This window comes from Culex quinquefasciatus, chromosome 2 (assembly GCF_015732765.1).
Source record: "Culex quinquefasciatus strain JHB chromosome 2, VPISU_Cqui_1.0_pri_paternal, whole genome shotgun sequence".
Classification (NCBI taxonomy): domain Eukaryota; kingdom Metazoa; phylum Arthropoda; class Insecta; order Diptera; family Culicidae; genus Culex; species Culex quinquefasciatus.
Genome location: NC_051862.1, coordinates 36,995,889 through 37,021,562, shown reverse-complemented (window position 1 = coordinate 37,021,562; position 25,674 = coordinate 36,995,889). Strand labels below are relative to the sequence as shown.

General features: G+C 33.4%; 1 protein-coding gene across 3 annotated transcripts in view; it reads left to right on the top strand.

Moving 5' to 3' along the window:
- LOC6041652 (protein sax-3) overlaps positions 1-25,674 on the top strand; it is a 418,150-nt gene that overhangs the window by 333,093 nt on the left and 59,383 nt on the right. For all 3 annotated transcript variants that reach the window (XM_038251334.1, XM_038251332.1, XM_038251333.1), the window contains exon 5: positions 6,866-7,135. In XM_038251334.1, coding sequence (XP_038107262.1) covers positions 6,866-7,135 — 270 coding nt within the window. The remainder of the gene's footprint in view (positions 1-6,865; positions 7,136-25,674) is intronic.

Here is a 25,674-nt window from a genome sequence, read left to right as displayed (position 1 = left end):
GATCACTATCCGGTGGTTGTGGAGGTTGGAGCTTCCGTTACTCCGCAGCGGCAACCAACCCGGAAAGATTACCACAACGTTGACTGGCAGCAGTTTCAGCAAGTGGTCGACAGCAACATCGACTATGATCAACACCCGGAAACTTCTGCTGATATTGATCGTTCGCTGGAGGTGATCCAGCAGGCTATCAACCAAGCAGAAGCTGCCAACGTTCGGGAGGTTCCTGTTAATTTTAAGGTAACTGATATTGACGTAGATACTAAACACTTGATTAGACTTAGGAATGTTTATAGGAGACAATATCAACGGACTGGGGACTATGACAAAAAGATTTCAGTTAACAATTTGAACAAAATCATACAAGACCGACTTGACAATATCAGAAATCAAGAATTTTCAAAACATGTAAGCCAGCTTGGGAATTATTCAAAACCATTTTGGAAACTTTCAAAAGTTCTTAAAAACAAACCAAAGCCTATTCCTCCTCTTATTGTTGAGGATTCTCCTTTGATTACATCCGAGGAAAAGGCAAATGCACTTGGGCTTCATTTTGTTAGTTCACATAATCTTGGCGCTTCCATGACCAGCCGTAAAGAAACATCAGTAGCCAATAGTATTTCAACAATCAATGACTCTACCTTTGAATTTCCTGCAGATTCCCATGTTTCTGGTGAGGAAGTCAAAGTTGCAGTTAAACAAATGAAAATATGAAAGCTCCAGGCTTTGATAACATTTTAATCTAGTGTTGAAAAAACAGAGTGATCAGTTCTTTCAACATCTAGCCAATATTTTCAATAAATGTTTGCAACTTGGTTACTTCCCCACCAATTGGAAACTGGGCAAAGTCATACCAATTTTGAAGCCTCAAAAGATCCAACATCGCCAACAAGTTATCGTCCCATTAGTCTTTTGAGTAGTCTGTCCAAACTCTTTGAGAAGGTCATCTATTCAAGGCTTTTGGATTTTACCAACGATAATAATATAATTTTGAATGAGCAGTTTGGCTTCCGAAAGGGCATAATACTGCTCATCAGCTTACGAGAGTAACTAAAATCATCAAGCAGAACAAGCTTGAGTCTAAATCAACTGCTATGGCTTTGTTGGATGTTGAGAAGGCTTTTGACAATGTTTGGCATGATGGTTTGATACATAAACTGTATTTATACGGTTTTCCAATGTATCTTATCAAAATTATCCAGCACTATCTTTCGGAGAGATCGTTCAGGTTTTTCTGAATGGGATTGCTTCTGGATTATTCAACATTGATGCTGGGGTTCCCAAGGAAGTATTCTTGGCCCACTTCTGTACAATATTTTTACATCTGATTTGCCTACTCTTCCTGGTAATGGTGTGTTGTCACTTTTGCTGATGACACTGCCGTTATTTATAAGGGTAAAATAACCAGATATTTAGTTGGCCGTCTTCAGAAGGGTCTTGACGTTCTTTCCGAATACTTTGGCGACTGGAAAATTCGCATAAATGCAGCCAAAACTCAAACCATCATTTTTCCACTTTCCAAATCGGCCAGATTTGCCCCAAAGGATGATGTTTTGATTAAAATGAATGATGTTTCGATACCCTGGTCAAAGGAAGTTGTCTATTTAGGTCTCATACTTGACTCGAAACTATTGTTTCGGCAGCATGTAGATAAAATATTGAACAAGTGCAGCATTCTCATCAGGTGTTTGTATCCTTTAACATTCCAACGCCCAAGGCTCCAAAAAAGTTGGAACGGTAACTTCAACTCAATGGTTCTCGGGCATAACTCAACCAATCAAGATGATTCTTCTTTTCAGTGATTTGTTAGGATGTCTAGATGATTCTAGACCTTTGCAGAACTTGATTTGAACAAATCTGTAATTTCTGCGACCGAAAACATCGTTCCAACTTTTTTTTTCGCGTGTAAAAAAAAATCGCCGAAAATTCCGCGGAGGCAGTCGTTTAAAAAAAGTTGGAACGATGTTTTCGGTCGCAGAAATTACAGATTTGTTCAAATCAAGTTCTGCAAAATTTTAGGATCATCTAGACATTCTTACAAATCACTGGGAACAAGAGTCGTCCCGATTGGTTGAGTTATGCCCGAGAACGGGCGTGTTGAAGTTACCGTTCCAACTTTTTTGGGAGGCTTGGGCGTCCGTGTAAGTTGGACATGCGTTGGGCGTTCCAGTGTTAATTAACAGAAAATCAAAGCTATCTTTGAAAAATAAGCTAGCAGTTTACAAACAAATAATTTACCCCGTTATTGAGTATGCAGTACCTGTTTGGGAGTGTTGCGCTAGAACTCATAAATTGAAGCTCCAGCGTGTCCAAAACAAGGTACTCAAAATGGTTTTGAATGTTCCTGGCTGGACAAGATCAAGTGAGGTTCATGAATTAGCAGAAGTAAAAATGTTGGATCAGAAGATTCAAGAAAAATGTTTGAAATTCAGGGAAAAATGTGCTATTTCTGAATACCCCTTGATTCAAGGATTGGTTTAGTTTATGGTAAGATTAAGTTAGTTTTAGGTTAGGTTATGTTTTCTTAATTTTTTTTTTCCTCATTGTCTCAGTGTTACAAAAATGATAAATCATATACTTTTAAAGTTAAGAAAATGAACAGTGTTTAAATCACGAAAAGCAAACTAAAGCTGAAGAGCCACAGCTGACCACTTATTATGTAAACCAAATGTAATTATTATAAGAAAGATTCAATAAAGTATATTTAATTCGAAAAAAAACTCCGGTTTCGAGATGTTCACCTTTAATTTGTATTTATTTCCGCTCCACCTGCGACTGGGGATTTGAGTGGAGGGAAAAGGGAGATCAGAAAAAGAAAGAACATTGTTGGGACACTGTAGAAACAGATATGGAGACTTTTTAACCCTTTAACATTCATTCACAAAGAAATTGAAAGTCTTCTATGCCTTCTCAAATAGTCTTAATACTAAAAAAGTAACTTTGAGATGAAGTTATTCTATCAGTGGAGACTTTTTACTTTGTGGAGACTTTTTTCTTAGTGGAAACATTTTTCTTTGTGGAGACTTTTTTTCTGTGCAGGTTTTTCGTATCTGTCAAGGATTCTTCTGTGGAGACTTCTTTAAAATCGTCGTCAGATCAACAGATTTTACATGTTCACCTTCAATTTTTATTTGTTTCCTTTCCACCTACGACTAATTTCAGGATTTTGGGCATAGTGAAATAGTTTCAGAGAAATTAATAATACTAAGGTATGAGAAGAAACTAAGTGTCTCCAAACTCTCCTCAAATTGTATAATAAAACTACAAATAAATTTAAAGTCTCCAATAGCTCCTCTAATTGTCTAAGCACTTTTCGTTGAAAAATCGAAATATGATCAACGTATCTTTAAGAAGAAAGGAATCTAAAAGTGGAGACTTTTTTCTTTGTGGAGAAAATTTTCTTTGTGCAGGGGTTTCGTTTCCACGAAGACTTGACTATTGGTAGAAACTCGATTCTCATTTTATCCATTTGTAAATAACATCTTTATCCATTTGTATACAAAATCTGTGAAGGCTTTTTTCTGTGGAGACTTTTCAAAACTCGTCGTCACATCCCCAAATTTCACATGTTCACCTGATTTGTTTTTTTTTATTTCGATTCCACCTACGACTAATTTCAAGATTTTGGACACAGTGAAAAAGTTGTGGAAATTTTATTATGTTTTAGTTAATTCGTGTAGACTGCTAATTTCAGTCGAGACAAGAGTTTTCTGTGAAACATAAAATTGTAGTAACAAGTTTTGGGTCTCTTTGTGGAAACCATTACAATTTTTGAATTTTAAATATTTATTCTGCTCAGCATTAGAATGGCACCGTGCATAAACTAAGTGGAGTTCAAATTTGTTTTCTACACAAAATTTCTAAAGTTTTATTAGAAATGGTATTATAAACATAGGAAACCTCATAGCTTAAAGGACGTTTAAACTCTAGGTTTTTTTTTAATGACCTTTTTTACTTGAATCGTTTTTATTTGTGGAGACAATCTTTTTTGTGAACGCATAAATTTCTTTGTAGAATATCAGGTTTAACAGAAGGCATCTTTAATCTATTTGCACATTTGACTCTGTGGAGACTTTTTTATTGCATAGTTTTTCTGTATAATTTTTAAGTTTTTTTTTTGTGGAAACTTTTGACGCTCTGTGATTTTTTTATTTTTGCTGTGAGGCTATAGAAACTTTCAGTGTAACCTTCTTAATCCATGTTTTTTGATTGAATGACATTTAACTTATGTAGAGATTTTAAATATCTCTGTGGAGACTTCAAAACATTTGTAGACATTTATTTCTCATTTGTGAAGGCATAAATTTCTCCGTGGAGTATTAAATTTAAAGGAGGTGACTTGAGTCTTTTGTATTTTTGACTTTGTGTAGAGTTTTCATTGTGTAGCTTTTTCTGTAGAAACTTTTTGTTTCTTGCGAAACGTTTGTCTTTATGTGAAGATTTTTATTTATTTTTTTATCTGTGAGGCTGTTAAGACTTTCAGTGTCACTGTGGAGACCTTCTAAATTATTATTTTTTGGTTCGGTAACATTTTGTTTTTGTGGAGACTTAAACTTTCTCTGTGTAGACTTGATTTTTTTTTGTAGAAATGTGTTTCTCATGATTCAATACTGCAATTTTTTGTGAAAAGGTAAATTTCTCTATGGATTATCATGTTTGACGGAGGCGACTTGAGTTTCTTTGCACTTTTGGCTCTTTGGAGACTTTTTCACTACAACGCTGTTTTCTGTAGAATCCTTAAGTTTCCCTGTGGGAACATTCGTCTCTGTGTGATTTTTTTGGCTGTAATGCTAACAGACTTTCAGTGCCTCTGTGGAGAGCTCCTGAGTTTATGCTTTTTTTGCTTGCATGAAATTTTGCTTTTGAGGAGACTTTGTGTATCGCTGTGAAGACTTGAATATATTTGAAAAATTCGTTTGTAATCGTGGAAAATTGCAATCTCATTTCGAAAGCGTGAATGTCTTTGTAGAATACATAGGGAAGCCTTGAGATTCTTTGTGGAGAAATTTAGTTCTGTGGAGACTTTTGAATTGTAAAGATTTTGCATGTTTCAATTCCCGAGTTTTTTTGAAGGACCTATAAACTATTGTGATCCATTTATTTAAAGGACATATTCAAAATAAATCTAGAATTCAAGTTTTCCTATAAAACTCTTTGTGGATACCTTCAAATCATAACTTAAAATGGAGAATTCATGTCTGCAATCCGCTAAAATCACCGTCTCCTAACGAAGCGAAACTCTTTGTGGAGACCTTCTGACACCATGTATTTTTAACTAAAATGATATTTTGCTAGTAAAGAGACTGATCCCTGTGGACTCTTTGGAGACCTTTTTTATGTGTGGAGACCGTTCATACCTCTGTGGAGATTTGAATAAGTTTGAAGAAATGTGTAGAAATGCATATCTCACTTTGTAAAATTGCATTTTTTTTTGGAAATGCGTACAGTTCTCTACGAATTGCAAAATGAGGAGGAGAGACTTTAGTCACTTTGTAAAAACCATTAGAATCGGAGGAGACTTTTTAACTTTTGAAACATCAAGTAACTTTAAGTTTATTAGACTATTGGCATTTTGTTCCTGTGGTGGCTTTCAAATTTGCTGTGGAGAATTGGGAATATTTGTAGTACTTCAAGTCTCACCGTTTCAATCTCACATGTGTTTCTCTGCATAATTCAAAAACCTACTAAAAAATTTTGATCCTATTGGCGGAGACTTTTTGGTGCTGCGGTACTTAGACTTTCTAAAGAAATTGATTTATTGCTGTAGAAACTTTCTTTTGTAGCGAAAAGTTACAAGAGTTCTGCTTTTAAAATTAATACTTGTGTTATAGTTTACGAAAAAAGTGTTAAAATCCCATGGTACGTTTTTCAAAATCGTACCGTGGGATTTGAACACTTTGTTCGAGGTTCCCGTTTTCATGAACGCTTGTTCACGATTTTAGGAACTCTTTTTCTCCGTGTAGAAGATCCGTCTTGACAAACGACGCCTTATCATTCAAAAATGTGCGAGCACACAGTGGAAAAAATGTTTGGCTTTTAATCTCTGGCTTTCTAAAACTATTCAGGACCAATAGAAAACTTCTTAGGAATATTGAATTTTCCATAATTTTCAAACAGAACTTGCAGTCATGTTCAAAGCCATTCGTTCAAGATAAACCTCAAAATTGCATCATCGTTCAACATCCTCGACATCCCAGAATACGACTTCAATCAATCGTCAAAATTCAATCAATCAACCACAATTTCCTATGCATTCAAGTTTTGCCGGTTTTCCATCCTTCGAAGACAATGGTGCCCCGAACTCGTTCCAGCAAATCCTGGCGCATGGCTTGGACAGAATTGGAAAATTTGCATCCTTCCGGTTTGCCGGGTTTTCTTGAGCCCCGCTTGACGGTCTTTCAATCAAGCTTCAAACTGATGGAGAGCTTTTCTCTCCTAGTGTCGTGTGCTTTGTGGGGGGAAAATTCACAATAGACTTTTCCCGGGCTGGTGACGAACAAGACTAATCGAATCAATTCCTGTGCAAAACGCGGAAATTTCTGGTTCAATCTGCGGGATTTGTTCCTTTTGTGGTCCTTGGGAATCTGAAGTGCACGGTGAAAAATATTTTCAAAATTTAAACTATTTTTTACACAAATTTGCTAAAAATAATGCAGGAAAATAGCCTGCCATCCAGGTCAAACCATCATCGTCAATCTAACAATCCAATCCAATAATCGCCTTCCACAATCGAATCAGAAAGCCATCATCGACCACAGACTTGGGGAAGGGTCAATCTCGGGCAGCTAATCGCGTTAGGAAAGCCGTCTCGCACCAAGCAAATCGTAATTCATTTTTCACAATTTTCTCCTCTTTTGCCCGTTCACAGTGAAGCCCTACTTTATCAACGAGCCGCCGGATATGACGGTGCTGGTGGGCCAGCGGGTCCAGTTCCAGTGTACGGTTGGAGGCGATCCACATCCGCAGATACTGTGGAAAAAGGAAAACGGTCACATTCCGGTTGGACGGGCCGAGATCCTGGAGGAGGACCGGAGTCTGGTGATCAAGAATGTGGCCCAGGACGATCAGGGCGTGTACATCTGCGAGGCGCACAACTCGGTGGGGCAAATCAGTGCCAAGGCGCATCTGGTGGTGAACTGTGAGTATTTGAAAAGTTTTGGAATCATCATTTAAGGTTTAAGGTTTACAATGTTCAAAAAAAGTCCATGTACAAAGAATCGCAAAGTCTAACATGTTTGAAACCTCGTTCAATCAATTTTGACTTTCGTCCCGTTTATCAAAGGATGTTTTCCAAAATGGGAAAAATATAACCGCTATTATTGAATTTAAACAACAGACGGAAAGACAACATTGTTCAAAAAGCAATTTCCCCCGCTTTCCACATCGCCGCTGTATATTCTCTCTCCCGGCAGAATAGTCCATCCCGAGAAATCTAATCGTAAAAGAAAGCGCTCACATTCCGCTTACATATGTCGCATTTGTCCCATTTGCCGTATTCGCCACGAATTCGATTCCAAGGCAAAGGAAGCCACCACCATTAACCTCAAATTGCGTTACATCGAAGTAAATATATATTTAATAAGGGGCCATAATCCCCGCAACGAAAAACCGAGAGCCCTTTTGTGCACTAAAAGTTTTCCTTCTTTTATTTCACCTCGAGCAAGTTGGCAAAAAAAGAGAAGAAAAACCTCCTTACAACTACAATCGTCATCATAATCATCATCATCAACGTGCCGTTTTTCTCTCTTTTAAGGACAAAGAGAAAAGAAAACGCTTTCCTCCGCAAAATACATCACACAAAGACTCGGAGCCATTAAACACATGTCACACGAAGTTTTCTTCTGGTTTTGGGGATGAAAATCCATCGCTTTGGCATTTCTTCTTCCCCGTTGAGGTTGGGGGTGATAAGCTTGGCTGCGGTAAGGAGGAACTTTCTTAGCACACCACACAAGACTTAACGACGATGCAGTTTTGTTCGTAGTTCTTGCCTTGCCACCACCGCAACTGAGTTGTCACTATGTGTTACATGTTTGTAATAAATTATTTCCGCTTCATCTGGTTTTGTTGCTAATTCTTAGGAAGCAATGTTATGCTGGACGGTAGAAAGGGAATATATATCTTGTCTGCACAGAGTTATCATCAAAAAATATTCCACAAAATATTAACTCCAAACTAGGGGAACAGCATCTAATTCCAGCGTGCCTCTAATGTTGGCAGGTCAGAACTTTGACATTCAATTAAAGCTAATTAAAATCGTTTTCAACTGAAATCGAGTGATAAATAGCTCAATAAGAAGTGAGCAAGCAAGTTTCTATCAAAAGTTTTGCAAAATTAGTTGTTTAAATAGTGAAAATCAGCAAATTGGATGGAGTTAGGAGCGAGTGCTTAACCTGCCAAACATACGAGAATTTCCCCTATGATCTGTCTTTTGAACATCAAAATTAATTACAGGCTAAGGTCCAAACATTTTTGAATGTTACATTTGCAATTCAGCGATTCGGAGAATCATTCAACTGAGATCAATTAATTAGCCTTTGTGGGGAGGGTACTACATATATTTAAGTTTAGATTAAGCTAGCTGAGTGCTCGTTTAGGGAAAATGATTTCTAAGTTATCTTTGAAAAAAAAATCCAGCAATGCTTCCACATAAACAAAATTAAAAGTGTTTGAAAAATGGATAAATATTGTTTACGTTTACTGTTTGTTTACTGCAAAAAAATAACGAAACAATGAATATTATACAATTTGATTGAATTAATAATATATGGAATTCCAATAAGAATGTAACAGAAAATCAGGCATCGGGTCTTGACTGTTAAACAAATGAGAAAAAAGTATAATTTAGGAAATGGTTTAATATTAACTAATTTTTGAAAAAAAATGTTATCTCCATTTAAAATTACATCTAAACAGATGTAAAGTATTAACGTTTAAACCGTTCTGAGAAACTGTTAAAAACTTAGACCAAGTAATAAATCAGAAGAAAGTGAGCAAAGCAAGTTTAAAAAAATTAAATTAATTTGTGAAAATCAGAAAATTTAATGAAAAAAAGACTGAATCCAAAACCTAAATTTTTTTTTCCAATATCTAAACAAATCACAAAAAAAAACTTAAAATTGAAATATTCTGAATTAACTTCAGATTTGCGAAAAGGAACATTAAAAAAAAGCTGGAATTGTTTGAATTTGATGTTAATTCACATGCAAAATTGTGAAGCCTCATCATCACAAATTGTGTCGAAATTCTCCAAACAAGAAGTGAAATTACCATGTGTGCACAGAGTAAAATACACATTTTGGAATATTGAAGATTTGTAATTTTTTTAATTCTTGTGAAAAAGTGTTGTCATACAAATACAGAAATAGATAAACATATTTTAAACTTTTTTCAATCATTATCTTACACAACATAATTCCATATCAGTGACAGGTTTTTTGCGAGTTGTTTTCCTGTTTTTTGTTTCCCTTTACAACCAACTTTATTTGCATCCACTGTGATAAATGCCTTAAACACAGCTGAAAGAATCCCCCAAAACTCTGTACTGCATTTACAAAACTACTGTTAGTCGATTAAGAAATAAACTGAATTGAAATTGAAATAATTCCATATTTCTAGAAACACACCATGATTTTTTGAATGTACTGTTAACGGAAAACTTAAGTCATAATTTTTTTTCACGTTTTTCCAAATAAAATGTAGATAGAAAATATTTCATTTTTTTTTCGCAAAACATAATTTGGTCAAATTTTTTGCCTGAGCCAAAGGAAAAAATCTTTGTGAAGCACACATGTTTTTTCAAAGCAAAAATACAAAAAATCACAATTTTCACAAAATACCATATTTTTTCGAAAATACTGAAATTTTAATTATTTGCAACAGTGGTATCATTCGAAGCGAAATATTTCAGTTTTATTAGATTATTTTTTGTAAAATGCTGATTTTTTTTACAAAATACCGTATTTTTTGAAAAGTACTAAATTTTGTACTAAAAATAGTGAAAATGCATCCAAAACTTCGAATCGATTCAAACCCACATTGCAAATATGTATAATAATTTAAATATTTGTTTCATTAAAAAAAAACTCAAAAATAGTAAAGATGGATGCCAAATTTGTAATCGTTTAATACTCACATTGCAGATTATGAAAAATTTTAGCATTTAAAAAAAAACAGTATTTTGTGAAAATTTTAGTTTTTTTCAACTGAAACAGTGAAAATACATACAAAATTTCGAATTGTTTGTTACTCATGTTGCAAATTATTATAATTTAATTATAAATTATAGAAATTTGAGAATTGAAAAAAACGTTTTTAAAACACTTTTTCCAAACATTTTTTTCATCAAAATGTTGAAACCTAGACTTGTTATTTCAATTTTCAACTCAAATTTTTACCGCCGTTGCAAATATTTTTTGAAGTTTATGTCTCTCGGCTCTGACCAAAGTCGAGAGGGGGGGGGGGGGCAAAAAATAAAAAAATATAAAAATTGAAATAACAAGCCTACGTTCCAACAAATGGATGAAAAAAAGGGTTTAAAAATGCATTTCACAGGCGTACAGTTGCTTTCCAATCATTAGTTTTGAAAATATCGAGGTATTGACGGAATTTTTTTTTTCGCAAAAAAAAAACTTGTCGTGGGACTGTACATTGGTATTTCATGAAAATTTAAAATGTTTTCAAAGGAGTTCAAACATGCTAAATATGATTATAAACGCGGGATAATGCATTTTACCTGATTTTCAGTTGATTAAACTTTAATTTTCATTAGAATTTTGAAGTTTTTCGAAATAATATTTATTTTGCCCCTTGATTATTCAGGCCAACTTTGAAAGGGGGTGGGTGTGCGGCATAAACTTTGAAAAATATTTGCAACGGCCTAATTAGAAATAAAAAAACTCTTAAATAGTGAAAATAAATGCAAAATTTCGAATCGTTTGATAACCATAATGCAATTTATAAAAATTTAAGTACTTTTAAAAATACAGTTTTTCTTTGAAAATTATTATTATCGTCTCGACGCTAACGATATACATTATCGCTATCGTTAAACGCAAATATTAAACAGGAAAAAAAAGTGTAATAATTGTGTAATAGGTGTGAAATATTTGAATATTAATTTTACCTTAATTTAGTCTTAAAAATTTAGATTACTCCATAAAAGTGGTAAAATTTAACATTTTGAGAGGTTGACATAAAAGATCTACCCTTTCCCAGATGTAATATTACCATGATTTTTTTACTGTGTATCGGAATGTACATAATTTTAATTAAGTTTATGTAGATACTATAAGATTAACAGCAACAGCCATCATGGTGTTATTTTAGTAAAATTGTTGCAAATTTTTGTGAGCTCTCTTCCCTAAATTGAATACAGTCCAGACTTGATTATACTAAGGCCTCGCAAAAATTTCACTTCGGATAATCGAATCAGGAAAAAATATTTTTCTTTGTCTAATTTTTGCTTAACCCTCTACAACCTAACCCCGCCTTTAGACGGGCTTCGATCTGAAAAATTGCAAAAAATCCATTTTTCAACCAATATTTAATCTTTAAAATGCATTGGAAAGAAAAACTCTTAAAATTTTGGAAAAAAATAGGGTTGGAAGTTTTACTTGTTTTATGTGACTTTGCCAATGTTTTTAAAAATGTAATTTTTTTAGGGGTCAACTTTGGCTGTGATTTTTACTAACATTTCCTATATTTTAAGTAAAAATAAGTATGCAGTATTTTTAGTAGTGTCCCAGACTATGCCTCTACGCATTTGTTTACAATATAAATGATAATGGTGCCATTCTATAGCAGAAAATGAAAGTGAAAAACACGTAAAAAAATGAAAAAGTGACTGTAAAAACATGAAAAAATTAGATAGGCAAAATTTAATGATAGGAGGTGTTAGAATAGGCCAAATACTACCAAAAACAAACATAAACTAAACAAGATAAATGAAAATTAAATTACTAAAAATAAAACAAGAAAAACATAAAACAAGAGAAGTGAAGTTTTTCGTAGAACAATAGTTGCTCAAAATTCCTGAACACGGGAAAAATAAAAATTTTCGAAAAAAAATTTGGGCAGTAGAGAGTTAAATATGACCCCTAAACTACGCTACGCTTATTTTTTTTTTTAAACCAAGATGGTGGCCAATAGGGTGGTGACGAAATATTGAAAGAATGCATTTTATTATTTAATTGGCAATCAACTATTAAGATTTGACTAAAAAGGGTAGCAAAACTCGAATTTGATGTTTAAAATAAGAAAAAGAAAAAAAACGAGAAAATTATTATTATAGTGAAAACCCTTTGAAACACGGTTTTCTCAGCTTTTTCATGATTAGTATATTGAGAACCTTTCCAATATATTTTGGATAAATCTAAAATCTTGGTTTAATCCAGACTTGATTATTATCCCAAGGCTCGATTACTCAAAGTTCGATTACCCTAATCACCTAGATTTTTTACTGAATTCGGCAAATTTTAAAGATTTTTCATCAGCTAACACTTCGGTAAACTGAAAACTATCGAATTTGGTAAAATCTTTCCAAATCCTAGATTCTACAGAAGAAAAAAATCTATCTAATATTCTCCCCCTTCGAAGCACCAGATTTACACTGTATCGCCTGAACGTCAGCCAGTCGAAAGCCACAAGATGGTGGCGGTTGTGATATGTTTCTAGCTACCAAATCATAAAAGTCCTCAACCCTAGAAACCCGTCCCGAACTCTAGCCCACCGGACATCCACCAGCAGCGGAACATACCGAGCAAATGTGCCATTAGCTATTAGATTATTGTTATCGTTTGGACGTGTTTCCCCCCACCGAAATCCGCCAATGTCATAATGTTTGGCAACCAACTTCGCTGCCGAGGGTGACTTCCTGTGCAGGAAACTCCATACGGAACCACCACGTGGAAACGGAATTGGTGGATCGTGATGAACTACTACCGACCGCGCCCGGAAAGCTGGAGTGGCTTTTGCCAACTTTTGCCAACTTTTGCCAACAGTCCGGGAAGAGATTGGATTCGTACGTGGGCGGAATTTAGCGTTTTCCTAAATCGACTCGGCTCTTACGGGGGAGGTTTGCGAGGCAGCAGCTCTAGTGCAATAGTTGTAACTTTGAGGTTATGTGTGTTTTTTTGGGAAGATTCACGCGCCACTGCGTTCGGCGGTTGGGGCTTACACGTGCAGAACAGCATTAGTGCAAATGATCCTTTTCGATGTTGTTTCGTTTGAGAGACTGTGATGTAATAACTTTTGAAGAATTTGTTAATTTAGCTGTAATAAACCTCTCCAGTCCGGAATGCCTATAACTCATCCTTTAATTCCGATTAGCTGCAGCCAGCCATTTAATATCCCGGAAAAGCATGATTAAAAATCTCCTAGTTGGCAGAAACAGGCAAAAAATATATAAATTCATCTCAGTCCATACACACACCCACACCAACATACCCTCACTTGTCCGGAACCAACGGGCAAAAATCCATCATAAATTCATCGTTCCCGGCCGGAAACCGTCATCCGTAATGACCGAAAAAATGGCATTCCCCACAGAAAAAAACGGGACCACCACGCATTCCGAGCCCACTCGAGCATGAAAATTGAAATAATTCAGCGCATCTTTATTACCCCGCTCGCACACATACACAGGAATATTCGCACACATTTGAACGCAAGAACAAAAAAAAACAAAATCGCCGTTGCTCCTCGTTATGTCATTCCCAAAAGTCGGAAGACAAACGTACCGCGACAGCGGAAAAAATGGGAGTTATTCACGTAATGTTATCCAATTTTCGATGATTCCACTTAAAAAAAAAAGAAGTTTTCAAATTTTTAGGATATTTAAATTTTATCAATTTTCATTTGACAGCCATGGGCTTTTTAAATTACGAGACTTCTCTTAACCTCTTTAGTTAAAGTGATTTCAGAGAGCAATTTCACAAAATTCTTTACAAAACATCTTTTTATAGATGCCATATTTCATGCTAATCTGGTAATACAGGACAAAACTATAGAATAAATTGCAACTCTTTACAAAGTCGGCTAAGTTTGATCAATTTTATTCGGCTCAAACTTTGAGAAGGCCTTTCCAAAGAATCCAGTGTTCATCAACGCCTACAATGTTGCCCAAGTTACCAAATTTATCAGAAAAGCTTTTCAAAAATTGTCTGGAGATTTGTATGGATGAACCAATGAAACAAAATGCATTCTTTGTTCATAGAGACGGCCCTCAAAAGTTTGAGTCAAATAAAAAAATACAAATTGCTCTTTTAAATTCTGGTTAGAAAACTTTTTCGAAAAAAAAATATTTTTTTAGTGAATATTTTTCTCCTTTTATGTTTTGATAATACAGTGGACTCTCTCGTAGTCGATATTGAAGGGACCGTCGAGAACGGGAGTTATCAAATTAAAGAACGAAAAATCAAAGCAGCTTTTTGAAAAGACTGAAAAATTTATTAACAGCTAGAGCAATATAGTTTTTGGTAAATTTTTATTATTCTTGTTTTGTTTGATCCGGAACTTTTTTCACCTGAAAAATAGATTCACAATAGGTGAACTTACGCAAAATAACAGGGATAGAAACACTTTCAACTGTTTTCAATATGTGTTTTGCTCATTTTTATCCAGTCATTCGTAACTTTTAAAAATGCTTTCTGGATTCTCAAATGTATTTGCAATGATTGAAATTGTTTTTCTTATACAAAAATTACCTGGTGTTGCATGAAAATGAAGCAAATTTGCGATATTTTTTGCAACAATTTTAAAAGTATTTTTTCCCTTCCAAAATATGGATTTTTGCATTTCAATTTTTATCTGTAAACATCATTTTGTTATTAACATAGCAAGTTCAGCAATTTAGTAAACAATTCAGTTATATTTACTTTTTATTGAGCGAAACATATTTTTTTGTTTAGAAAAACAATTTAACATAAGTTTATTTTTGAATTTTCTCAGTCGTTTCAGTTGATCTACACAGGATAAAAATGAGCGAATGTAAGCTAACTTTATCAAAAGATTTTTTTTTTAGAATTTTGATTTAAAAATTTTAAAGCTAAAACATTTAGAGAAAAAAAAGTTTTAATAATTTTAAGCTAAGAAAATTGAGAAGTTCAGAGATTTTTCCATTTCACCAAACTATTATTTTAGAATTTCAGAATCTAGAACTTTATATCTTTGAATATTAGAATAATCGAATTTTACAATCGTTGAATTAAGAATGTGAATTTTGAATTTTAGAATTATGAATCTTTTTTTTAGTTTAATAATTTTTAATGTCAAAACCTTATTTTTTAATTAATTAAAACTTAATTTTTAAATTTAGATTTGGAAAATTAAATTCAAAATTTTTATTTAAGAATTTAAGGGAAAAAATAAGAATTTTTAATTTTAGAACTTAAAATTATAGAATATCATATTTGAAGGGTTAAGAGATTTTTTTTTCATTTCAACATACTACTGGCATCAGAATTTCAGAATCTAGAACTTTATAATTTTGAATATTAGAATTTTGAATTTGAATTTCAGAATCTTGAATCATCAAATTTTTAATTTTGAAATCACGAATTTTTGAATTTTTAAATTTTTTAATTTAGAATTTCAGAATTCTGAATATCTCAATTTTTGAAATTCAACACTTTAATTTATGTACTCAGAATTGTAAGGTTAAAAACTCTTTTGAAAGAAAAAACATTGTTTGCTTCAACAATTTCAAATTTTGACGTTTTGATCGTTTAATTGCAGAATATGGAATTGGAGAGTATTGAATTTGAATTGGAGAAATTAAGAATTTTAATGTTTTGTGTTTTCGTTCAAAACATTATTTAAAAAATCTACATTTAGAGATCAGGTTTAGAATTTAATAAATGTGAATTTTGAATTTTTTCACTAAAGATATTTTCAACTTTAGAATGAAATAATTTTTTTTTATTTTTTATTTTGCATTTTGAATTTTCCAGATTTAAGATTTCGCATTCTTGTTAATTGATGCCAAGAAATTTAGAATATTGAATAAAAGAATTTTAGAGTTTTGGTTTCCTATAATTTTGTTTTTTTTTTTTAATTTTGAGTTTTGACTTTTGATTTTGAAAGTTATAATGTTGTGAAAGTCAAATCAACTTAAAACGATATAAAATGCATTTTCCTCCAATTATAATCATATTAAGGGGTTACAATGTAACCCGGTTACATACATGTAAAGCGGCAAAGATGTCAGGGGTTGGTACGAGCACCCACTCAAGCTATTTTTAAATATGTTTTCAGGGCATTAAAATAAACATTTTGAGCTATTACTAACATAATTATCAAGATATTCGGTTGCATCATTGTCGAGATATAGCTATTTGAAGTAAGCAGTTTAAAAAAACGGGTGCCACGATATTTCAACACTGCGTTGACCAAATCGACCCAAAATTTTGTTTTGACGAAGGCCGATTTTCAAAAAGTTTATTAAAAAAAGATTAAAATGTATTCTGTTTGTCATATAAAAAATCGTCAGTTTTTGATTTTTGTCATTTTTCAAAAATCGAAATTTCAAAATCGAACTTCGTTATGCAAACAGGATATGTCTTGAGAGTACTCTCTTCAAATTTCAGCCAATTTGGTTCATCCAATCTCGTGGCACCCGTAACTCGGTGTTTCGAGAAAAACGCTCACAAAGTTTGACAATTCGCTTTGCGCATGACAAAACATTACACAGAAAAAAACCATTTCTTGAAATCGTGAATTAAATTCACGAATGCGAGAACCACGAAGGAATTTATTCATGAGTATGGTGAAATTGCACTATAATATATTCCTTCGTGGTTCTCGCATTCGTGAATTTAATTCATGATTTCGAGAATTGTTTTTTTTTTCGTGTAAACTTAAATGGTCTTCTACACTCTTGAATCATGACATATCTTCATGAAACTTTCAGAAGTGATTGGAAATCATATTCCGTCAACTCACACAGCAGTTGCCCCGACCCCTCTTCGATTTGCGTGAAACTTTGTCCTAAGGGGTAACTTTTGTCTCTGATCACGAATCCGAGGTCCGTTTTTTGATATCTCGTGACGGAGGGGCAGTACGACCTCTTCCATTTTTGAACATGCGAAAAAAGAGGTGTTTTTCAATAATTTGCAGCCTGAAACGGTGATGAGATAAAAATTTGGTGTCAAAAGAACTTTTATGTAAAGTTAGAGGCCCGATTTGATGGCGTACTCAGAATTTCGAAAAAACGTATTTTTCATCGAAAAAAACACTAAAAAAGTTTTAAAAATTCTCCCATTTCCCGTTACCCGACTGTAAAAAAAATTGGAACATGTCATTTTATAGGAAATTCAATGTACTTTTTAAATCTTAATTGACCCAGAAGGGTCATTTTTTCATTTAGAACAAAATTTTTCATTTTAAAATTTCGTGTTTTTTCTAACTTTGCAGGGTTATTTTTTAGAGTAGAACAATGTTCTACAAAGTTGTACAACAGACAATTACAAAAATTTTGATATAAAGACATAAGGAGTTTGCTTATAAACATCACGAGTTATCGCGATTTTACAAAAAAAGTTTTGAAAAAGTTGGTCGTCATCGATCATGGCCGTTCATGGTCACCCGCGACAGACACGGACGACGAAACAAAGAAAAACGCAAAAAGTAACTTTTTCAAAACTTTTTTTTCGTAAAATCGCGATAACTCGTGATGTTTATAAGCAAATCCCTTATGTCTATATATCAAAATTTTTGTAATTGTCTGCTCTACAACTTTGTACAACATTGTTACACTCTTAAAAATAACCCTGCAAAGTTAGAAAAAACACGAAATTTTAAAATGAAGAATTTTGTTCTAAATGAAAAAATTACCCTTCCGGGTCAATGTAGGTTCGAAAAGTACATTAAATTTCCCATAAGTTCCAAAAAATTTTACAGTCGAGTAACGGAAAATGGGAGAATTTTTAAAACTTTTTTAGTGTTTTTTTGATGAAAAATACGTTTTTTCAGAATTCTGAGTACGCCATCTATCGGGCGTCTAATTTTACATAAAAGTCCCTTTGACAACAAATTTCTATCTCATCACCGTTTCCGGCTTCAAATTATTGAAAAACACCTCTTTTTTCGCATGTTCAAAAATGGAAGGGGTCGTACCGCCTCTCCGTCACGAGATATCAAAAAACGGACCTTGGAATCGTGATCAGGGACAAAAGTTACCCCTTAGGACAAAGTTTCACGCAAATCGAAGAGGGGTCGGGGCAACTTTTCCCGATTTCGTGTGAGTTGGTAGAGAATTACCCATATGTAACCCCTTATGCTAAAAATATTTGGATTTTTTGTGAAATTCCTAAGTACAATCCAGCAAAAAAGTTTTTAACTGAAAAAATACGCCAGTACTTAGTTATTTTGAAAACTTATGATGGTAAAATTACTACACTGGTGTAGAATGCATTTTAAAACACTTTGTTCGTCAAAATTTTGATTCCTTGGCTTGTAATTTCATTTTTTTTTTTTGAATTCACAAAATAGCAGTATTATTTTAAAAATGGCGATCCGATAACTGAGACACTCTCAAAGATTTGAGCGAAAAAAGTCGTGTATCGAAGTCTAAGAGGACTGCTTAAAAGAGGGTTTGATTGTCTGATTAGATTTGCTTGGATTCAGAAAAATTGTACACTTCTATATTCTCATATGATAATTTCATCAAACAATAATTTTGCAAAATGTCATTGCCACTTTTCCTAAGAAAAAGTATTTTTCAATCAGAATACATAGCTTATTCGCTCTGTTCCAAAAGCAAGCTCCAGGACGAATCACTGAATCCTGATAAAAAGCACCACGCGGAGGACACAAACACACACACTCACTGCTCCACTCAGCATCAAGAGCATAAAAATCCGAAATCGCCGTAATTTTTCGCCTTCCTGAAGTGTATTCATCACATAAATCATGGAAATCGTTTTCAGCGTATCACACGGTGGTGGCTTCTTCTTTCTTTTTTCTTTTTTCGTCATTTTCAGCAAGGTTTCGGGCTCGAGGTGGGGAGAGAGGTCTCCTCGCTCATGTGGATGTAATCACCCTGGAAAGGTAGCGAGAAAAAAGTATGTGCAGCAACTGTTCGCGCGTAATATCAAAATGCCATCATCATCAAATTTCGACTTTTGAGTCCTACCTGTGTGTGGATTTTTCCCCGCGCACAGTTAATGGGGATGCTCTGGGGGCTAACATGAATGGGAGCTCGCCTTTTTTTCGCGGGAAAATTTATTATTAATGTTGAGCAATCGTTTGTTTAACGGGTTTTTGGGCGAGCGTTAACGAGCGAATTTATGGGACTTCCAATTGAGAAAATCGGTCTAACTTTGAACGAGTTAAAAACATTATATTTTGTAAAAGGAAGCAATTTTTAAATAGCATTCTTTCAAGTGGATCATCTTTCAATCCACTTAAAAAGTTCCCAACAATCTTAAAATGACAGTTGATAAATTGCCCCATCAAGAACAACCGAAAAAAAACAACCTCAAAAAAAGCATCGAAACTGTGCCGAAAGCACGGAATTAGAATGGCAAGATTTACGACCTCGAGTCTTCGTCGCCATCCTTGGTCACAAAAGAAAAAGAGAAGAACCCAACGTTCAAGAGTTTTCACAGCTTTTTTTTCCTGCCTTGTCCGGGGTTGAGGTTTCAGCCAAAATTTTCCACCGTACAAAAGTCTCTAAATCGAGAAAACTTCCAGCGAACATACGGAAATCCGCATACATTTCATTGAACTTATCTCGACCGCCATTCGTTTTAGGTTTCCTTTTTTTTGTGGAGGTTTGGTGAAAAGTGCAGTTTCGTTTGAGGAAGATTTGCAAAGGAAATGGATTTCTTCAGATGAATTTTAGGGAATATGAAAGAGGTGTTCTGTTAGAATTTGTTTGTGGAAAAAATTAAATACAAAAATAACAGCTCTTGCTGCACTTTTGGTTTGATTTGCTGACTATCGCTATATTTTTTAAATGTATTTTTTTGGGTCAGCTTTTCCATTGTTTTGTTTTGACATTCAGTATATATTAAATCAAAATAATTATCCAGTCATTGTATTGTGTTCCAGTTCATGTTTGAGCTTTTTTTTGTAACATAATAGCTTTTTAAATTTAAAGAAAAATAAATGAAAAAAGGAAATGGAAAAATTTACGAGTTAAAATGCATTTTTCATATCTAATGTTATTGGGTTATTTCCGTATCCCTGAAAAAGTCATTTTGCATCATTCATTTGTCCAAATCATTTTCCATACAAATTTTAAGCTATCTATACAACAATGATTTGTAAAAAATAAAAATCGGAATTATTTCAAATAATTTTTGATGATTTTTAAACCACTTTTCTGTTACTAAAAATTGATTGTCATCTTTTCAGATATTGCCAGAAAGAGCATAAAATATATAATTTTATGAAACATTTAGCTTTAGAAAAAAACGCAGAACAGGTTGAACATTATTTACTCAATTTTACAATGTGAAATAAAATTAAAAATCAAAAAAATGTATTAATGATGTTTTTTAATAAAGTGCATCCTTTTCAAACTTGACTCTTTACAACCCAAACCTGCCTTTAGACGGGCTTCAATTTGAAAAATCACCAAAACTCCATTTTTCAACCATTTTTTTATCTATAAAAAAGCATTGGAATGAAGAACTCTTTGAATGTTATGGGTTGGTAGTTTTACTTGTTCTTTGTTACTTTGCCAATGTTTTTGAAAATTTCAGTTTTTTTTTATTTTAGGGGTCAACTTTGGCTGTGCTTTTTACTAACATTTCCATTATTTTAAGTGAAAAAAAGAAGCATGCAGTAATTTTTGTTGTGTCCCAGATAAACCCATTTTTTTATTTTAGTGTTGCCATGGTGCCATTTTATAGCAGAAAATGTGAAAAGCAAGCAAAAAGTTAAAACAAAGTGACTGTAAGAACATGAAAAAAATAGATCTATCTTTTTTCGCATGTTCAAAAATGGAAGGGGTCGTACAGCCCCTCCGTCACGAGATATCAAAAAACGGACCTGGGATTCGTGATCAGGGACAAAGGTTACCCTTTAGAGCAAAGTTTCACGCAAATCGAAGAGGGGTCGGGGCAACTGCTGTGTGAGTTGGCGGAGAATTGCCCATAGGCAAAATGTAATGAATCCAGGTGGTAGAATAAAACTACTAAAAACGAACATAAACTAAACATGATAAATGCAAATTAAAAAACTAAAAATGAAACAAGAAAAAATAAAACAACACGGGAAGAGTAAAAAAAATATCAAAAAAAATGGCAGTAGAGGGTTAAATCATATTTGAATTTAGTCTTTTGGAAAAGTCGCAATTTTTCAATTTAACAAAATACTATTTTTGAAAAGGCTAAGAAAATTCTCAATGTTTTAAGGCTCTTTAACTAGAACTCCGATTTTCAATTTTAAAAAGGATAAGTATGGGAAATGTTCCCCCAGTTTCAATAAAGGTTTAGTTTATTTTTTTAAAATTTTGCTCAACGGTTTAAGCTGTTAAAAATAAATGTTTTTAGCTCTTCAGAAAGCAAATTTGACATTTTTTGGGCTCAAAATATGGCCCCGATTATGATTTCAACGAAATCAGTGCAGATTTGGCGATTTTGTAAAACAAAATTAACTGGTTTTTGATAACTTTCGTTATATAATAACTAATTTAATTCAAAAATTTCAAAAAAATAGGTACACGGAAAAAAAAATTGCAGATTTTTTAATCAACATTTTTTTTACTAAAACTCAATTTTCCAAAATAAGTATTTTTTGATTTTCGAGATTTTTTGATATGTTTTAGGGGACAAAAATCCGCAACTTTTGAGCCATAGAGAAACATGGTCAAAAAATCTGCCGCCGAGTTATGATTTTTTGAAAAAATAGTGATTTTTGGAAAAAATTTAAGTTTTATGCAAAAACAAGTTTGACATTACTTTTTGATGCAAAATTGAATTTGCAATCGAAAAGTACTTTACAGATTTTTTGATAAAGGGCTCCGTTTTCAAGATATAGCCATCGAAAGTTTGATTTAAGCGAAATATTTGCAGTTTTTCAATTTTTAAAAATAGTGACCATGAGTGACCATTTCTAAATTTTTTTTTTTTGAAAAGTTTAGAAAATTTGCTATAAAATTGTCTAAGAGACATTGAAGATTGGACCTCGGGTTGCTAAGATAGAGCCACTTTAAGAAAAAGAAACACGAAAATTGAAGTTTTCTAAATCTCACCAAAACAACCCACCTTTTTCTAATGACGATATCTTAGCAACTAATGGTCCGATTTTCAGTGTTAATATATGAAACGTTCGTAAAATTTTTCGATCTTTTCGAAAAAAATATTTTGAAGATTTTTAAATCAATGCTAGCATTTTAAATGGGCGTAATATTCAATATTTGGCCCTTTTATAATGTTTGTCTTGATTTAAAAAATTAAAAATATTTTTTTCGAAAAGATCGGAAAATTTCACGATTGTTTCATATATTAACATTTAAAATCGGACCATTAATTGCTGAGATATCGTCATTAGAAAAAGGTGGGTTGTTTTGGTGAGACTTAGAAAACTTCAATTTTCGTGTTTCTTTTTCTTTAAGCCGCTGTAAATCAGCAACCAGAGGTCCAATCTTCAATGTCTCTTAGACAATTTTATAGCAAATTTTCTGAACTTTAAAAAAAAATATTTTTAGAAATGGTCACTTCATGGTCACTATTTTAAAAACTGAAAAACTGCAAATATTTCGCTAAAATCAAACTTTCGGTGGCTATATCTTGAAAACTGAAATCTTGATGGGTCTCGTGGCGCAGGGGTAGCGGCTTCGGCTGCCGATCCCGATGATGCTATGAGACGCGGGTTCGATTCCCGCCTTATCCACTGAGCTTCTATCGGATGGTGAAGTAAAACGTCGGTCCCGGTTTCTCCTGTCTCGTCAGAGGCGCTGGAGCAGAAATCCCACGTTAGAGGAAGGCCATGCCCCGGGGGGCGTAGTGCCAATAGTTTCATCTTGAAAACGGAGCCCTTTATCAAAAAATCTGTAAAGTACTTTTCGATTGCAAATTCAATTTTGCATTAAAAAGTAATGTCAAACTTGTTTTTGCATAAAACTTCGATTTCCAAAAATCACTATTTTTTCAAAAATTCATAACTCGGCGGCAGATTTTTTGACCATGTTTCTCTATGGCTCAAAAGTTGCGGATTTTTGTCCCCTAAAACATATAAAAAAATCTCGAAAATCAAAAACTATATATTTTGGGAAATTTAGTTTTAGTGAAAAAAAAAGTTTTTTTTCCGTGTACCTATTTTTTCTCAAAAGTCCTCAACAATACCTACAACTTTGCCGAAGACACCAAATTGATCAGAAAATTCACTCAAAAGTTACAGCTGTTTGAATATTTACATACCATTTTTGTATGGACAGCTGCCAAAATTGTATGAAGACTTGTATGGGTGAACCAATGACGCAAAATAGCTTATTTGGTCATAGGGAAGGCCCCCACAAAGTTTGAGCCAAATAAAAAAATATAAATAAAATCCATTTCCGGTTTTGGTAGAGAATTGCTCTATTTTAAAATGCATTTTACACTAGTTCAGTTGTTTTGCAATCATTAGCTTTCAAAAAAATGTAAAATAATTTTTTTGCGATTGTTAACATCGAAAGTTTTCTAAAATTCAAAAGATTTTTTAGTCATCCCAAACATGATTAAAATGATTGTAAACGCAGGGTAATGCATTTACAATTGATTTCATCTGATTGCACCTAAACTGTCATTTAAATCTGGAGTTTTTGGGTATTTTTGAAACCGCCTTGAGTCAGGGGTATTAGAAAACACCCAAAATGCAAAAACTGAATACTTGGTTTTTGGACCTTTTCAAAAAAAAACTCCAGAAATATTGAGCCAACTTTGCGACAAAAACTTAAAAAAAATTGTGCCAGCCCTATAGGACCTAATAAAAAAAGTTGAGATATATTTTTTTATACAAAGTCATAGTCTGAAAACTCTTAAATCGAATCAAGCTAATGGTTATTTTTTTTTTTGTAAAACAAAATCTGCTCAAAATCACCTCTTGAACACGAGGAAAATTTAAAAATAAATTGGGGGAATGATTTTGGAAATATTTGCTGCCTGAATTTAAAAGGAAAATAAACGTAAAAGACCGGTCTGAAAAAAAAAGAAAAACAAAAATCATAAAAAATCCAATTCTATGCAAGATTTTCACTTGATAAAGTTCCCATTAGATAAAGTTTGTTCAATGAAAATTCATAATTTCATTATGAATAAGTTTTTTGCATCCTGATTTTTTGATAAATTGTGAAGATTCTGTTTGTTGCAAAAAAAAAAACATATGAAATGTAGAAGAATGTACATCTGAAGATCAAAAAGGCAAGCAAAGAAGACACATTTTAGGCCCAATCTTCAAACAAATTAAACAGGCAATATCAAATAATATTTCAAACATTATTACAGTTAGGCTACTGTAAGAGATTTTCAAGTGGAACAAAATTTAAAACTTGTTCATAAATCAAAGGTCTATATTTGATCAAAATTGCAGAAAAAAAGTCTAACAATGTCTTTCCCTTTTTTATTAGGACATAATTTTCAGGGGGAAAATCCTGATTAGTAATATCATATGAAATGCAATGTGACAAATATAGAATAAAAACAAGTTCAAAATAATCAAACCTTAGTTATTCTAAACATTCAAGAGTTCTTGTTTCAAATGCAATTTGAAAATTCAAATGTAATTGAAAAATTGTTTTTCGGTGAAATTTTAATCAAAAATCGAGGGGGGTTGAGTCTTACAGGCTTAATCAAGCCCTTCATGTTTTCTGACATTTTTTACCACAAAGATTGTGCAAAAACCATTTGCGGTGGTCCATTAAAATTCTCTAAATTATTCAAAACTTTCCGTCTGTTGAAAAGTCAATGATCCCCCGGTCGCCCCGTCAACAAGTTCACGAAACAGCACAAAAAAGGGTTCAATTGAGAGCTTTTTCCGGGACGAAGATCCCCAGACTTGGCTTTACCCCACCGAAAATAAAGACAACAAAAACCGTACCAAACAATCGACTGCCGCCGTCAGGTTCGGAGAACATTGGCAGAGAAAAATACCAACAAAAAAAAAGTTGTCAAGAAAGCAACACGAGAAGATAATGTTTTATACCAACCATTTTGTTCGGAGGGACCGGGCGATGCTCGCTGCCCTTTCAGTCATGTGTTCGATTACCAATTTTTTGCTGCTGCCGTTCCATGTTCTGGTTCTGGTCGTCGTCGTCTTCGATGCTGCTACCGGACCGGACAGCATCTTCCAGAAGATGGGACCCGGGACATGGATGGAACGACGGTAACAAGCAATTTAACAACTACCGTTCGTGTTTTCCGGACTCTGCCGACCTCTGTGCGCTGCACTTATCGGGTCGAGAGCGTTGAGTACACTCTGAAATTGGAATGGTTGCAATATGCAAAAAAAAAAAAATGTTTAAAGAAAATGTAAACCTGTACAAAATATACCAGCAATATTCATGAAATTCGAGGTGAATAATCGGATTTGAATGTCAAGCTATTCAAAATATTCAAGCTACATATTTCAAATTTTCAATTAATTCCAAATCTTCAAGATTTAACAAATGTTCAATTGATTGGAAATGTTCAAACTATTAAAAATGTTCAAGAGCTCAAAAATTATTAAACATTGAAATCAATATAAAATATT